This window comes from Schistocerca americana, chromosome X (genome assembly GCF_021461395.2).
Source record: "Schistocerca americana isolate TAMUIC-IGC-003095 chromosome X, iqSchAmer2.1, whole genome shotgun sequence".
NCBI classification, from domain to species: domain Eukaryota; kingdom Metazoa; phylum Arthropoda; class Insecta; order Orthoptera; family Acrididae; genus Schistocerca; species Schistocerca americana.
In genome coordinates, this window is record NC_060130.1 from 836500347 (window position 1) to 836518785 (window position 18439).

The following is an 18439-nucleotide window of genomic DNA, read 5'->3' on the forward strand; positions in this document are numbered from 1 at the left end:
AGTGGATCCTGAATATAATGGACTACCATATCTGCTATGTACATACATTGCAGAGGGTGAAGGGTGCTCACGAAGTTGGAGAATATGAGGAATTTTGAGGTCCAATCACATTTCATTAGCTCCAGTATCCTAAAGATCACCTATAATTCTTCATCATATACAGTTAATTCTTTCATAAACCCAATCTTGAAGACAGGCTCAGGGAACACCAGAGAGTAGCGAAATGAGTCCCCCTGTTGTGACCTACCTGTGAAAACAGCTACATAGTCACAGTGTACATCAAAAATTTCACAAGACATTGTATCTTGTGGCTATCCTGATCCCTTGAAGGTACATAGTATCAATGACTTGAGGTATGTAGGTACCTCTGACCCATAAACTGTGCACTGAGATTACTCGGCATCTCATGAAAGCCTTATAAAATTGGAACAGAGGCAACCATACTCCACAAGACCAGTGGCTAGGACACTTCGATATGTTTATTGCTTTCAGGGTCCTTTCCTTCAGGTTCTTTGGGTGTGGTTATCATGACAGTTTTAAATATGAGGCCCAGAAGTATCACAGAACCTTTAGAATATAAAATGGTGTTGGGCTCATAATATTGCACTATGCCAAGACCAAATCCGATACAGATGCTGGGATCGCTACAAACAGAATCAAAAGAAATCTGCCTAGAATGTTTAATTTAATATGGCAGACAGGGCAGTTTCCTAACTCACGGAGGGAGGTAATTTTGATACCTCTTCTCAACTATGAAATTACCGAATGGACCCCAGTAGTTACAGGAGCATCACCTTAACTAGCTCTGAAGACAAGATGCTGGAGGGATGGCCAATCATTGTCTGGTCTGGAAATTAGAGAACAGGCAGCTTCTTAGCCTCTCCCCATGTGGGTCCAGGAGGAATCAGTCCACTGTAGACAACGTGATCTTATTTGACATGCCTATACAGAGGGCTTTCCTATGTAGACAGCATTGTATAGGTATTTTTTATATACAAATGGCATAAAACAGGACATGGAAAGACAACTTTCTAGAACAGCTTCCTCAGTAGGGTTACTGTGGCTGTCTGCTAATATTTACCGTATTTGTCTTCATTATCAAAATGCTTTTTTTGAGCATTAGGGCAAGGCACAAAGCTTTGTGTAGTGCAGTCATCAAGAGTACACGAGTGGGCCTTCGGTTCAGAAGATCCGTATCAACGATGTTTTGTTGAATGGCTAGCACGGTAACACTTGTTGATGGCCAAGCATTGCAATCTGCAGTAATTTGCAGAAGGGTTGCTCTTCTGTCACAGTGAATGATTCTCTTCAGTCCTCATTGGTCCCCATTCTCGCAGGATCTTTTTCTGGCCACAGTGATGTCATAGCTTTGATGTTTTACTGGATTCCTGATATTCACAGTAGACTCGTGAAATGGTCATATGGGAAAATCCCCACTTCATTGCTACATCGGAGATGCTGTGTTCCATTGCTCATGCACTGACTATAACACTATGTTCATACTCACTTAAATCTTGAGAAGCTGTCATTAGAGTTTACGGAATTGCAAGTTACATTTATAGGGGATTAGAAATTTCATCCTTTCTGACCCTCCACCCCAATTAATTTATTTTTCTCTATTATTATCCACTTACCTTAACCACATTATGACTACCTGATATTTAAGATGGTTAGATTTACACACTATTGCTTTATAACACCATATAAGAGGTATATGGAAATTGTTTCCTTCATGTATATAATCTGTTACTGTATTTTCAACATACTAAATTATGTATAAACTTTCAAATTCCTTTAAAAAAAGGTAAGCCTTTGTTAATATTTCATTAGTGTTCATATTTCTGACTGCTGCACATCATTTGGAAATCTGGCAAAATCTTCAGCATTTCTATCTTGATACAGAAAATTCCAATATTACAGTGAACATTCCACATGAAGTATGTGATTCAGATTTGCAACTTTATAAAAGACACAAGATTTATGAGTTTCTAGTTATCCTAGTTTCTTTTTGACTGTAGTTATTGCTTCAGTGTTTTATCACATTGTGCAGTAATTAGTGTTTCATGCAAATAAATCCAAGAAAGCTCCTTTCTCCTTCACATGACACCTAAATGTTCCAACATTTGTGCTTTCATATGCCAAAATGTAATTCACATTCTCTCTCTCTCTCTCTCTCTCTCTGTCTCCCAGCTGATCTTCTTCATCCTTCTGTAACACCACATCTCCAGACTTCTAGCAATCTTCTCTCTTGTTTTCCTATTGTCTGCCAGCCAGGGTGGCTGAGCGGTTCTAGGCGCTACAGTCTGGAACCGTGTGACCGCTACGGTTGCAGGTTCGAATCCTGCCCCAGGCATGGATGTGTGTGATGTCCTTAGGTTAGTTAGGTTTAAGTAGTTCTAGGGGACTGATGACCACAGCAGTTAAGTCCCATAGTGCTCAGAGCCATTTGAACCTATTTTCCAAGTTTCACATCCATATAGGGCCATACTCCAAACAAATGCTTCCATAACCCATTTCCTTATTTCCAGATTGAAGTTCTTGCTGGTAAATGAGTTCTTTCTTAAATTAAATTCAATTTTGGCATTTTGTATTCAGCTCACAGTCTCCGTTTGGCTTCTACCATCCCTTGTAATCTTGTTTCCCAAATAGGTAAATTCCTGTATCATTTCTAGCAACATTGTCTGCATGACACAGCGTGTATACTTTCTGTCGAGTTTACAAACTTGGTCTATAGCTTCCTGGATGTAAGCACTGAATATAAGAGGACAAAGAGCATGTCCTTGTCTCTCACTGTTTCTAATTTTTGCTTCTTGTTCCTGATGAAAATTTCTAGTAACAGTCACTTTGTTCTCATACAAGCTGTGTATCACAAACATGTCTCTGTATTTTAGACTTGCTTTGCTAAGTACTCTGAACATCTCTTGCCAGATAACATTATCGAAGATTCATTCCCTGTCTACAAAGGCAATATAAGTAGGTTTATTTTTCTGTATTTGCTTTTTAATGAGAAGCCTCAGTGCCAGAATCAGTTCTCTTGTTCCTAACCCCTCCTGAATCCAAACTCATCTTCACTCAGCATATCTTCCACCTCCTCTTCAATTCTCCTCATCAACATCTACATTTACATGGCTACTCTGCAAATCACACTTACGTGCCTTGCAGGGGGCGGGCCACCTTCACAATAACACTCTATTACCCCACTCTTGAACAGCACACATGAAAAATGAACATGTGTATCTTTCTGTTTGAGCTCCAGTTTCCCTTATTGTATGATAATGATCATTTCTCCCTATGTACATTGGCACCAACAAAATATTTTTGCAACCAGAGGAGAAAGTTGGTAACTATCTTTAAGGGAAGTTTTTGTGCATGCGATATTAGGCTTAAAGTTCAGTAATGTTTACATTTTGTAGCTGCCACCTTCTTTGGTACAGGAACCGTGATGCATTTCTGGAAGTAATTTGGTATCTCTCCTGTGTTATAGAAAGATTTCTTTCTATTTTTTCAGCATCATAATTTTCATACTGTCACCAACATTCTTGATTAGTTCTGCAGGAATGTCACAAATACCCATAGTTTTGGTCTTCCATAGGTCTTTAAGAGTTTTCTCAAATTTCCTTTTCTTTTGCTATTACATCCTCTGACAAAGGTGTTCCGCCATACAATTCCTCAATGTATTCTTTCCATCTCTTCACCATGTCTTCACCAAACAGCATTCTTCCCTCTTTTTTCCTTCTACTGACCAGAGATTGATGTTTTGTGTTTGTTAAAAAATGTATTTGCTGTTCTGTAGGCTTTATCAGTTCTTTCATTTCACATATTTTCTTCCACTTCTCTGCCATTTCCTTTAGAAAACTTTCCTTTTTCTTCTCTAGCTTCTCTACTGACTAAAATCCTTAGTCATCTGTATTCAGCTTTTCCTTGTTCATAAGTTGCATTTTTTCATATTCTTTGTTTTAAATCAGCTGAATAATATCTCCTGTAATCCATTTCTTTTTATTTTTGGGTTTAGTTTTCCCAAGTCTCTTTTCTGTCTCTTTATATATATATTGGATTTAATTTGTTCTCAGTCTTCTTGTACTCCGCTATTTTAGACATTTTTTACAAGGTTGTCTATTTCCTGTGTATAATACCTTACCAGAACCTCAGTTTTCAGTTTTTCTATTTCTCATTTCTGTTTTACCTTTTTTCCTTCAGATGTTTGAATCCGAATGAATTTTTCATCAGGACCAGGTTGTGGTCACTGTCTGTGTCTATGTCTGAAGGAGGATAGCATCTGCAGTCTTTTACTTTGTTTCTAAAACATGATTTCACCAAAATTTAACCAACCTGTAGTCTCCTTAAGTCCCCTGGGGCTTACCAGGTGTATTTTCTTCACCTGTTATGTTGGAGAAGTGTATCTGCAACAACTTTTGGTGGCAGAACTCAATTAGCAGGCTCTTCTTTCATTTTTTCTTCCATGTCCATAGCTGCCCACAATCCTCTCTTCCAGTTTTTTCCTAATACATTCCAGTCCCCCATGACAATCAGGTTATCATCTGCATTAACATTACTTATTTTTTCATATATTTCAACAAGCACCTCATACTCTTCTTTGGGCAATGGTACAAACTTGTATTACCACAGTGTCCTTTGGTATAGTTTCAAGCTTGCTTATAATCATCCTAGAGCTGTATTGCACATATCCCTCGACACATAAAACAGTGTATTTTTCCTTTCTTTTTTTCCTTTTTCTTTTTTAAATTACTCTGACACCTGGTCTGTTTCGATCAATTCTGAAGTGGAAGACCCTACATTCTCCAGGCTGGAAATCTCGTGATTGGGGCCAAGTATATCCCTCGACACGTAAAACAGTGTATTTTTCCTTTCTTTTTTTCCTTTTTCTTTTTTAAATTACTCTGACACCTGGTCTAATTCGATCAATTCTGAAGTGGAAGACCCTACATTCTCCAGGCTGGAAATCTCGTGATTGGGGCCAAGTATATCCATTTCCAGTTGTTCCACCTCAAGTTTTGGGTTTTCTACACTGAAAAGCCAAAGAAACTGGTACACCTGCCTGATATCATGTAGGGAGCCCGCGAACACGCAGAAGTGTCGCAACACAATGTGGCATGGACTCGACTAATTTATGAAGTAGTGCTGGAGGGAACTGACACCACGAATCCTGCAGGGCTGTCCATAAATCCGTAAGAGTATGAGGTAGTGGAGATCTCTTCTGAACAGCACGTTGCAAGACATCCCAGAAATGCTGAATAAAGTTCATGCCTGGGGAGTTTGGTGGCCAGCAGAAGTGTTGAAACTCAGAATAGTGTTCCTGGAACCACTCTGTAGGAATTCTGGATGTGGACAGTGTCACATAATCCTGCTGGAATTTTTGAAGTCTGTCAGAATGCACAACGGACATGAATGGATGCAGGTGCTCAGACAGGATGCTTACATATGTGTCACCTATCAGAGTCATATATAGGCATATCAGGAGTCCTGCATCACTTCAACTGCACAAGAGTGGGCCTTCAGCTCTAAAAGCCCATATCAATCTTGTTTTGCTGAATGTTTCACACTCTGACACTTGTTGATGTCCCAGCACTGGAATCTGCAGCAATTTGCGGAAGGGTGGCCCTTCTATCACATTGAACGATTCTCTTCAACCATCATTGGTCCCATTCTTGCAGGATATTCTTCCAGCAGCAGCGATGTCAGAGATTTGATGTCTTACTGGATTCCTGATATTTACGGTACACTCGTGAAATGGTCGTAGGGGATAATGCCCACTTCATCGCTACCTTGGAGATGCTGTGTCCCATTGCTCGTGTGCCGACTATAACACCACGTTCATACTCACTCAAATCTTGATACACTGTCATTGCAGCAGCAGTAACTGATCTAAAAACTGTGCCAGAAACTTTTTGTGTTATATAGGTGTTGCTGATCACAGTGCTGTATTCTGCCTTTTACACATCTCTGTATTTGAATATGCGTGCCTATAACAGTTTCTTTGGAGATTCAGTGTAGTTTGCTGCCCTGCAGCAAAGTTCTCACATTTCAAGTAGCTATTTTAAAACTGGAATTCCTTTTCTTCACCTTGACTGTATCTTTTGCCGTTCTCTCCCAGAGTTCTGACTGGGGGACTCTTATCTCCAGAATATTTTAATGAGGATATTGGTATGGTTTACTGCTGATGAGTGGGATACCTGTGGATCTTTAGTGTGGTGGTTTTACCTTGCTTCCATAGCCTATACCGTTGACCATCAATTAGTTCTTCATGTCTTTGGAAATGGTATCTCATTTCCAGGACAAGAGCATGCCTCACCCAGCAAACACTAGCGACAGGAAATAATCTTTTCATTTTATCACCAAATTCAGTGTTATTTTTAGCCAAATTGGATGTTGCTTTTTGAAATAGTGATGTTTTTTGCCAATTTTGCTGTTTTAGTGTCAATTTAACTTGGTTTTCGCTTTTTGCTGTTTGTTTTTTCAATTTCTGTTCTTTTTATCAAGTCTGATATTCTCTTTCTTTTTCCAGACTCGTCGTTGCTTTCTTTTTTTGTGTGTGTGTGACATTTGCTGTTACCTTTTTTTTCTTTCTCTTTCTTTTTTTCAACATACAGTATTACTTTTTTTCCAACATATGGCATTAACTTTTTTTGTCAAATTTGGTTTTTTCACTGCTACATTTGGTGTAATTTTTTTGTCAAATTCAGGTTTTTTTTCCATTATCACTGTTTTCCTCTTTCCACTTGTCTGGTGTGCTGATATTGGTGTTTTTTTGTCAATGTCAGTGCTATTTTTGATATCACGTCATCATTAGTTATATGGGAAATGAACTGTGATTTTAATGCTATTCACCGATGTCAGCCTTGAGGAAACAGGAAGTCAAAATCCAATACCAACATATAATAACTACCACTTAAGAATACTGGTAAACTGCCGGCCTCAGATATGTAACATTTTTAATATGGAATAATGACAAATTTTACAATATTTCGAAAAAATTGCTGATTTCACGATATTTTCTGAAAATCTTCGAATTCATATTATTTTGCTAAAAACTGCCAATTTTGTATTGTTTTTCGAGTTATCATTTTTGCAAAATTTTCCTGTCCTTAGTGATTACTTATCCCGGGCAACCTTAGTCATGTCAACAGTCACATAGAATGATATTGGCCCCCCTCTACTATGGGGAAGGATACATCATGAGTAACTATGCCCACTACATAGCCTGAATTGAGACCACTAATTACTGGAATTGTCTAATCCTAACTTTACTTCCGCTACTTTATACCTAACATACATATTGTAATGATCAAAAAAGTTGATCAACATAAACCTCTGGCGAGTGTGTTGTCAGACTGTAATAGCGCAACATATGTTTCGTAATTTTTATAATTTTCACATTGTTAGAAGGTTTTTGTACTCATTTTATGTAGTAATATTACTATATGCCATTTAGGCAACTAGGAGATGTAGAATGTTGCATCACTGCACCATGTATGACAGAGAGAGAAATTGTCGCCTATCTGTATATAATCTGTCACTGTTTTCAAAAAGTGCACAATGTATGAGCCTATAATTTCTTTTAAAGATCCAGTTAGCTTTCATTAATTTATTACTAGAGTTTCATTTTATATACTGACTGGCATGCCTCATTAGGATGTCCAACGTAAACTTTTATGTTTCTTAATTGGTTTGAAAATTCGAACATTTCATTGAACACATGATACCTGATGTATGAGTTTCAAATTTTCAACTTTTAATAATACTCAAGATTATGATTTTATAGTGATGCTAGTATCATTTGAACTGTTGTTACTGCTTCAATATTGTATATGTTAGGCAGTAATTTTTGTGTTTTATGCAGATAAATCCAATAAAACTCCTTTCCCTTCACATGAAACTTGGTGATTTCATATGCTAATATGTAACCATGGCCAATATATAGGCCAAACTGAGGCAGATAACTGATGGTATGATTTAGTCCAACTTTACTTCATATACTACATACCTTGCATACATATTGCAATAATCAAATAAGTTTACCAACATAATATCTGTTGGATAGCGTGTCAAAATGTTATATATATTGAATATAGCGTATATACAATTATTCTGTTACTGTACCATACATTCTATCGATTCATATTCTGTTGCTCTGCTTGTCATGCATAAGTGTAACAAACATAACATGCCAATAAATCTTGCACAAAACTTTAAATAGTATTACCAGCTATTCAAAGATATGGTTCTGGACATCTTTGGCTGCACTATGACGGCTGTGCCTGTGTTATGATATGACAACTTACTGTATACCTATTATTAGTGGAAGTAATCTAGTGCACTACTGGACTGTATTTGTACTACACGCTACACACACCCCCACACACATACAGTACTGGCTTGTGTCTTTACATATGTACTGGCTGGTTAATCAAATGAGAAGCATGGAGCTTGTGACAATGAGGTAACATTATAAAGAAAGTATATATGTAGACAAGATGTTTCATTCAGACAAGCAATTTATAAACCGATGTCACCATTTCAGGTGCTTGAAAATGACTAACAGTTGAAAGTAGCTAACAGCATGGACAAGAAATATATTACAGCCAGTTCAGTCCATGTCTCTTTCTTAAAACTTGTGTGTCTTCCAGCCATTAGCTGTTGTCACAGTGAGCATGCAGTTACTTACAAATTTGAGAATCTGCTGAAATAAACTGGGAGTGATATGCGAATTTTCTTGCTATCATATCAAGAAGTACTATGGTTATGATTAAATACTGATATGGCTTACCTGGCCATTTTGACTATTAAATGACACAATACTATGAGTGTGACTTCGTGTGTGTGTGTGTGTGTGTGTGTGTGTGTGACAGAAAAAATCAGATGATCAGATGCAGCTACAAGCAGGTGTACAGAATATGCAGTGAAACCACAACACAGGATAACACTATTTTCTTCTTGTGATAACAACAGACTTTACCACTTTGTCACAGTGTTGCTTCAATATTAGGGTATTGCAAAGTGATGGGACCTACCAGCATAGAAGGTCTGACATTATCTGCTATGATATGGACTAGTGTCAAGCATGCCACTGCACCAACATGAATTCTGCAAACACTGCAATTGTCTTTGACTGCAATTCAAGTGATGCATAAACACCATTGCTCTTGGCAGATTGATAAAGTGTAGTGCTGTCACGTAAGCCCCATTTCAACCTGTCTTATAGTGATGGTCACATTTATGTTAGACACCACCATGATGACACCACTCTGGTACCAACCACATTGAATTTTAAAAGTCTGAGATTATACACAAATGTGGACTGCTATGTATCTAACTTACAGTACAGAGTTCATTTAAGTTGTGGGTGTCTTACTTGGTATTATAATTTTCATAAATGTGGAAAGATGATTATAAACCAATTTCACAGACAGAGAACCTCATATACACTTTGACATTTAAAACAGACATGATTTGAATGCCATGTGAATGGAGGTACCCAGTAAGGTTTTGAAAATGAAAATACTGTAAACAGTCACTGCTCTTGACACTATTTGCAGATGATTCTTGCCATTTTAAACACATACAGAAATATAAGAATGATATAAAAAATAAATGACTGAATTTCGCAATAAGCTCAACAATAAAACTGAAAATGAAAAACAAACTTAGTTAACACATACCAGAAAACTACTTTTTTGTCAAGCCATGTAACTGTTAAAATCTCAGGCAAAAATAATAATGAGTACTGGAAGCCTTTCAGTCTATCATCTACTTATTGTATCTTTATTTCTCACTCTGCTCCTCATACCATCCAGTGCTAGCATAGTGCTACTAATGTACTATCTCTGATATTCTACTCACTGTGACACCTTTTCTTTACCTCTACTTCCATATCTCCTCATCTCAGCAGGGTCTTGTTAGGCTTGGAATTCGACTGATCCTTTCTACTCAATCCCACACCATCCCTCTCACCTCTCTGAAGAAAGAGCTTCTTGTTCCAAGAGCTTTGAGTTCTATGTTCTATTGTAGGTGTTTATACTGTAAGTATTCTGAGTACCAATCACTGAAGGTAAGTATCTGCCAGCCTCTCTCCCTGTGATTTTAAAAATCTTCTTAAATGACTTCTTTTCTTATAAATTAAACCATTCAACATTAAAGCAGCATGACAAAACAGTGCTCATAATGCATTTGTTGAACTCCTGCCTTTTATGGTCTATATGTACTTGTACTTAAACATATTTCCAAAAATAATAAAAAACCTAGATAATTTTCAGAAATTATGTTCATACTGAGACTACCAGACACTGCACACAGGCCATAACAGAGTTTTACTCTTCAGTATCTCTCTCCTGCAGTTCCAAATTCTACATAAGTTCTCCTATGATACAAGATTAGTAGCTCTGGGTGGAAGGATGGGGTCGGAAACAGTTTACAAACCAGGTGTTTCATTTGGCATGAAATCAACATCAGTATTCAAACATTAACTAAATGACTGCTTCTGCCACACAGGCTGTCATTGGCTGGATTAATATAGCCACTGATTTTGCATTTACTGCTTCTTAGTTCTGGTTATGTAGCCACTTTCACATGACAGATTGAAATAGGTATCAGATGTAACACAGTCAAAATACTGCATATAAAACAACAACCAGCTGTTTGGACAAAAAGAATAAAGAAGAGGACTTACACAGACTAAACCACCAAATGGACATTCTTGGGTTACAGTCAAAATATTCGTCCAGTCACACAACACTAAAAAATATAGGGGATGGGTCTAGTATGCAAAAAATTGTACACTTGTAATGATGTACATTACTTTTGTACTTCTGTATCACAGAGTGCACTTATTGAGGCTGAAATCTCCATACAGATATGATTTACAGCTTTTGAATTTCTAAACTCTACAAACATCTAATATGCACTTACATTTTTCCACTCTGATATTATGTTTAGTATTAAGTTTGTAGCTATGAGAGCATGCACAACATCTAGAGGCATCTGTTTGAAATGCCCTCATGCCATGGAGGCTCTTACAGCCCTTAGTCTTCTGGTTATGGTATTACAGTTCACATCAATGTGCTATTTGTAGTCAGTCATTTTGTATACGCAATATGATGTGTATTTTCAAAGGGTTAGATGCTCGGTTGTGTTAAATACTCCGATAAATATTCTTAATTTTCTCATTGGGCAACAATTTGTTCTCTCATATTTTAATAAAAATTAAAATACTGTGTGATGAAGATGAAAAATTTTTTGTATTACAAACCCAGTATAATGTAATATAGTATGAAAATGTATGCCTGCAATTTTCTGCATTTTTCTTTAAGAACAAGGCCAAAGATACCTGATAAAACATTAAACTGTGTGCATGCATTGCTTCATTTTTTACTGGATTTTAATGAAACTTAGTAACACACAGATTTTTAGCACAAGCAATAAAGTGCCCAATTTGTGAAGGGCACAAGCCTCATCTCTCTAGCTTTTTAACAACAACAGCAGCAGCAGCAATAATTAAGAGGATAGACTGCTTCTCGCCACACAGAGGCAGCATTCAGTCACAGACAGGTGCAACAAAGAGACTGGTACATAGCTATCAGCCAAAAGGCTGCCTTTGGAAGCAGAAAGCACACACACATTCACACAAACACAACTCTCACACACATGGCCTCTGTCTCTGGCTGCTGCATCCAGAGACTGTGATCATGTGTGTGTGAGTTGTGCTTTTGTGAATGTGTGTGAGCTTCTTACTTCAGAAGAAGGCATTTTGGCCAAAAACTAATCTTCTTCTTATGCCTGGTGCCTGTCTGCGACTAAATGTCTCCTCTATATGATGAGTAGCAATCTATACTTTTCATAATAATATTGTTATCCCATCCTGGAGTTCTCTAGCTTCTTACATTTTTCATGTTTTTATGTTAACATTCTTTCACTGCTGCTGTTGGTAAAGATAGAGATAAGAGATTGTTTGTGTGTTTGTGAACTTTCCTTGTGTCTATTATAGTGCACCATGTAAACCAAAAACTTTAGATAATATTGTTGCAGTTAATTACTATTGTTCATAATTTTATCTGGATGTCCCATCATGGCAGTTATTGTTGAGGACGAACACGGGAAACTATGCATAGGCTTGCATTTTATTCTAGTATGCTGTGTGAAACAGAACTCTTACAAAAATATTATATTAATTTATTATTTTAACAACTTGTAACAACAACAGTATCAACTATTTCTAAATTAACAGAAATCTAGATATGTTCTCTCTATGCTCCCAGTGCACATAATAAAGAAATACTAGTCATTCGCCCCCTTCCTACTATTCATGCATTGCAGTGTTACTTCTGTAGGTTAATAAATGCTACTGTAATCTTATTTGAATGACACAATGCAGTATGCATCAATGAGCAATTGGTCCAAAGGTGTCACAGTATATGCCAATACTGTTCAAGAAACACTTGGTGAAATTTATTCTGTTGTATAATCTAGTAATGTGGTAAAATATTTTACAATTTTAAACATGGCTGCGAGACAGTGCCCATACAATAACATGATTTGCATAATACAGCCGACCTGCTGCAACAAGATTTTACTCTCTAACCAGTTGGCTGTATTATAAAAATCATGTAAAATATTTTACTTAACAAATGTTCACATTTATTGTATGCCTACCAGTTGTAATTCTACATTAACACATGTAATTCCATTGCACACCATTTCAACCCCCTATGCTTTTTAACAGTGTTTAACTGGGTGTAAGCTTCAGTATTTTAACTATGTTGAATCTGATATGTATTTCAGATGATCACTTGAAGGTGGCTACACAGCTGAACCTGCAAACTAGTTACTGCAAAATAAGGGAATGTTTTAATCCAGTCAATGGCAGCCAGTGTATAAAAATGTTATCATTCAGAAAATTCGTGCTAGCTGTGAAACTTATTCCAACTAAAGTTCCAGATTAAGATACATGTACTTACTTTAACTTTAGTGGTAACTGGTTGCAGATATGCTGAAGTGAGTTATGTCATTTATTTCTTTAGATGGTAGTAAACATCACACCAGCTCATTATTTATGGCTTTTCATCTGTTGCATTAGCTACTGTATGCTGTTATAATAATAATAATAATAATTGTTAATGATGTAGTCTACTGAAGTTGTCCAACAGCCTTGTGACAGGAGTCACACTCATGACTCACTCTAGCACATATTACTATGAGCATAATACAAAAACACCACACATACATGAGAGAGAAATGAACGAGGGGGAAGTTAATAAACCCACTAGAGTGGCACTACAATAGGTGTCTCATAAAACAGCTGCTTGGATGTTTTTCTACTTCTATATACTTACACTGAGCAGTGTCACCTGTAGCTGACATAACACACACTGATAGATGGTTAAGAGGATGTCTTATTATAACAGACCATACCTGATGCAGAGGAACTCCTAACTGGATTCTGAGTCTCGTTACTGGGCTCCCACGGCGGAGCTGCAAAATATAACAACAATAGCAATTGCAGAAACTACAACAATTCAAAAATACAGAAAATAACAAAGCTAACATTTCCTATTGTGAAAAATATCAAACAGCACCAGTGATCATTGCTACTAAAATAAATTTAAGATAAACATGTTCAGAGAGTCAATGATATAAACATTAATGTGCTTACAAAAATTGCATCACGATATTATGTACAGTGTAATCACTTTTAGGTATAAAGAAATTTCAGTAACACTGGAAGATTTTCACTCAGAAGCTTTGTTCAACACTAATTTGAAACAGAACAACAGTAAAAATATATGTGCTGCATGATACCCTCTCCCTGCATGATACACACTAAGTGTACATCTGATTCATTCCCCTCCCAAGATTCTATTTACCTAAGGGGGCCACCTCTCCTCTAATGTTTGGGAGTAGCTTCCGCTCAAACAGGAGGGACAAGGCTTCATCACACTAGAGCGAGGCTATTCACTAGAAACAAGGGGCTACACTGTTGGTCATTTGTCACATACAAAGTTCACTTCAACACAGCCATCACCAGGCAGCACTCTCTTCAAATAGGAGACTGTGACAAGTTCTGCTTAGTGTTAGGGACAGGAGGAAACTGTCCTCTTACTTTAACATCAAAACAATTCATAGCAGCCAAATAAAGAAAGCTGGCAGTTGCTAATGTAGCTTTCAATTTTTCATGGCTGACAGTTAATTATTTCCTTCCAGGTGGTGTAACAGCCACAATACCTACAGATATATACTGGTGAAAGCCCAGCTCTTAAAAATGCAAAACTGTGGCAGCATGCCCATATAAGCTGTCACCATGATTGCAGAATTCATGTTCACTGGCATGAGTGAGAGGTCAAAACAAGAGTGTCCACTTCACTCGCTACAACAAGCATCACTGCTTGTTGAGTGGTCCCAACAGTATGCTGCCAGCACAGCCTCACTCTCTCTTGCATCGGCTGTGCTCACAGAAGGTTCTACTTACTGATTAGGATTGTTCTGTGTTTCTGTATGACGAACTTTGCACATTATCAGACTAAGCCTCAACTGCTATTCTTCTGTTAATATTTTCACATGCCTGTGAAATTCTGATGCTTTGCCTCACCATCATACTTCTTGTGTATTTGGTTGCTATAATAAAGAACTGCAGATTCTACCATTTTTGGCAATGAGACTGTTTCATTCCATGGGTGTTCTGCGAGTACAATGGATTTGGCATTTGGTATGTTGTTACAGCAGCAGTTTATTCAGCAACAACAGCAGTTTGAACAATAACAGCAGCAGCTATACTCCAATTAAAATTATTTTATATTGGACAGATTGCAGTGGCAGAAGGCATTGTTGCCAACCTGCAGCCAGCCACGCTTTGCTCCCCTACAGCCAGGCGACTAGCGTGAGTTTTGGTGTTCTCTTAAAGATAAGTCATTTGAGATTATAACAACATTTAGTTTAGTACTGATTGCATGGCAAATAGGTGTATTGGAGTGCTTTTTAGGCATATCATTAAAGGTTTCATTTTTCTTCCCATAATATAGCATCAAACACGAGAAGATGTACAGTCAGGTTATAGTCATATTTTCTGTTTATATTTTGCCATAGCAAGTCTATAGAATTTTGTTTAATTGTTTTTTTCTCTCTCCAGCAATTTAACTGTAGTATACCTCTTCATTATTAAACTTACATTTCTAGAAAGTATCGTAAAGTTTAAGTTGTTGCTTCAAAAACTTTGCACTGTTGTTTTTGTTTATATACAGTTGTGTATAGGCCAAATTTGTGGAATCATATTTTCATATTTATCTGTAATTTAACTGACTTACTCTTAATAAACTATCACGATTATCAAAAGTGAAAAGTGCTTGTCTCGCCATAGAATTGTTAGGTGGGGGCTTTGGTGTGATGGGTGCTGTAGTTTTTCCCGTGTGGGTGGCTGTAGTGGCGTGGGAGTGGGGGAAGCAAATGAGATTCATCAGTGGTTTTGTAGGATATGTAGTAGAGATAGGAAGATACTAGAACAAGAGGGGAAAACTGCCACCCTTGAGGCTGGAGGGACAAGGGTAAAGAGAGGTGGAAAGTGGCAACAGACAACAGGAGGAATAGGCCTAGAACTTTGTTTGACAGCTTCATGATGAACGTGGAAAATAGATTTCACCTGTTGCTTCAGTTAGAAGCTGGTGTGCCTCAAGCAGTTGCAGGTGTAGACAGAGCACAACAAACTTTCAGCAGGAAACTGAAAAGTAAGAATGTGAAATCAATAAAGATAAAGAAATTGTTGCTAGGTAGCTCCCATGGAAGAGGTGTTGGCTAACTTTTGCAGGATGAACTAGGTCACCAATGTTTTTAAACGTTGTGCTGGTCTGGAGCAAATGACAGAGGATTTAGGATCACTTTGCAAAGATTTCACTAAGGAAGACGCCGTGGTTGTAGTGCGTGGGCCAGGTAATAGTACTGACAGAGATCCTGGGTACAGTATAGAGTGTGACCTGGCAAAGATTGCATCGGCATCGAAGCATACTAGTGTTGAGTTTGTATCTGTTCTTGGGTGCCAAGACCGACCTCATTTGAACTCTTCCATCAGGAGAGTTACTTTAAAGTTGGAATGGCTGATTGTGTCAGGTGTGGGGTCACACATTGGGGTGGTTCCTGTTGATTCTCTCAATAGGCGGGATTATACTAGGCATGACCTTCTCCTCAACAGGAAAGGGAACAGCAAGCTGGTTGGGGAAAATAGCAGGAAAGTTAAAGGAGGGAGGCACTATCATGAGTGATAAAATACCAATGGTTATAGGGTTCAGTAAAAACCATTTTTTAGGATAGACAGGAAAGAAAGAAACCAAGTTTCAAGAGGGGTTAGGATTGAGACAAACCTTCAGTTTGAGAAAGAAACCAAAAAACGTTAATTCTAGCTTATTACATCAGCATAAACAGCTATTGGTTAAGGATTTTCAAGAACCAGCAGAAATTTCTACTCTACCCAATTTTAACTCGGTCAATGTGAAATGTCAGCTATCTTTATTGCATCAAACTATTTGAGGACTGAGAAATAAAATTAATGAATTAATTATCTGCATAGATGAATAAGAGTCCTCAAACCCAATTGACATAATCTGCCTCTCTGAACATCATGTGACCACTGGTATAGAACTTTTAAGTGTTACAAGATTTAGGTTGGCATTGTTCATTCATCAGGAACTGTCATAAATTTAAGAACATATACATTCATAAATTTTGCCTAGAACAGCATATGGAAGCATGTGCAACAGAAGTAGAATTTCATAAAAAATCCTTCATAATATTAAGTGTATATTGAGCACCTGCAGATAACTTTAATCAGTTCATAAACCACCTTGAAACTGTACTGGCCCATTTAACAACCAAAAACAAATAAATAGTGGTTGCTGGTCATTCCAATGTAGAGTTCCTTAAAGACTTATTTGAGTTAGTAACACTATCATTCAACATAATTCCCACTGTAAAGTTCCCAACTAGGGAATAGAATAGTTCGATGAACAAAATTATATTACAAAACCAATAGTCAATGGCCTCTCAGCCATGACATGCAGTTCCTTCTGTTAAATGTTAATACTGAACAGGATATAAAATCTGTTAAATCTGAACTCAAGAGAGTAATCAATAAGCCAAAAATTGATTATTTTAGGACACTCCTCAGAGACATTCATTGGAGTGATGTGCACAGAGCTCATGGCATGAATGAAAAATATAACACTTTTGCTAATAAAGTGCTTACCTTATTTGAACACTGTTTTCCCCGAAAACTAACCAAGGTTAGAGCAAAGTCTACAAAGAATCCATGGATTACTCAAGGAATAGGGGTATCTTGTAAAACAAAAAGGAAACTATCAGTCAATCCGAAACAGTTCTGATGTTGATGCTATAGCACATTACAAGAAATAAAGCAAAATATTAAAGACTGTAATACGGACATTAAAGCAAACATATTACGAGGAAAAGATAGTCACATCAGATAAAAAAAATAAAGACAATGTGGGATATAGTGAAGGAGAAGACTGGTAGAACCAGACAGGAAGAGGGGCAAATAGCATTAAGAGTAAATGATACATCAGTGACATGTGTATAGTGTTGCAGAACTCTTTAACAAACATTTTAACTGAAAAGATGGGGTTATCAGGTTCTGTAGATGCTGCAATGGGATACCTCACACCACAGACATTTCAAGTAATTTCCATAATATGAATTTGACCCTCACTACCCCAGAAGAAGTAATGTCCATCATAAAATCTTTAAAATGAAAAACACCTAGTGGATATGCTGAGATACTAACAAAGCTAATTAAAGAATGTGATTCAGAGTTAAGTAGCATATTAAGCTATCTGTGTAATCAAAAAACAAAGATGATGTGACTTACCAAATGAAAGCGCTGGCAGCTCGATAGACACACAAACAAACACAAACATACACACAAAATTCAAGCTTTCGCAACCAACGGTTGCTTCATCAGGAAAGAGGGAAGGAGAGGGAAAGACGAAAGGATGTGGGTTTTAAGGGAGAGGGTAAGGAGTCATTCCAATCCCGGGAGCGGAAAGACTTACCTTAGGGGGAAAAAAGGACAGGTATACACTCGCACACACACCCATATCCAACCAATGTGTATGTGCAGTTGGATCCGGGATTGGAATGACTCCTTACCCTCTCCCTTAAAACCCACATCCTTTCATCTTTCCCTCTCCTTCCCTCTTTCCTGATGAAGCAACCGTTGGTTGCAAAAGCTTGAATTTTGTGTGTATGTTTGTGTTTGTTTGTGTGTCTATCGACCTGCCAGCGCTTTCGTTTGGTAAGTCACATCATCTTTGATTTTAGATATATTTTTCCCATGTGGAATGTTCCCCTCTATTATATCCATATCTGTGTAATCAGTTGTTTATCAGTGGAATATTTCCTGAATGGTTGAAATATGCTGAAGTTAAGCCGC

At 37.4% G+C, this 18439-nt stretch overlaps 1 protein-coding gene across 5 annotated transcripts in view; it reads right to left on the bottom strand.

The window, feature by feature from the left end:
• LOC124555709 overlaps positions 1-18439 on the bottom strand; it is a 411411-nt gene that overhangs the window by 23258 nt on the left and 369714 nt on the right. For all 5 annotated transcript variants that reach the window (XM_047129715.1, XM_047129717.1, XM_047129716.1 and 2 more), the window contains one exon: positions 13423-13482. In XM_047129715.1, coding sequence (XP_046985671.1) covers positions 13423-13482 — 60 coding nt within the window. The remainder of the gene's footprint in view (positions 1-13422; positions 13483-18439) is intronic.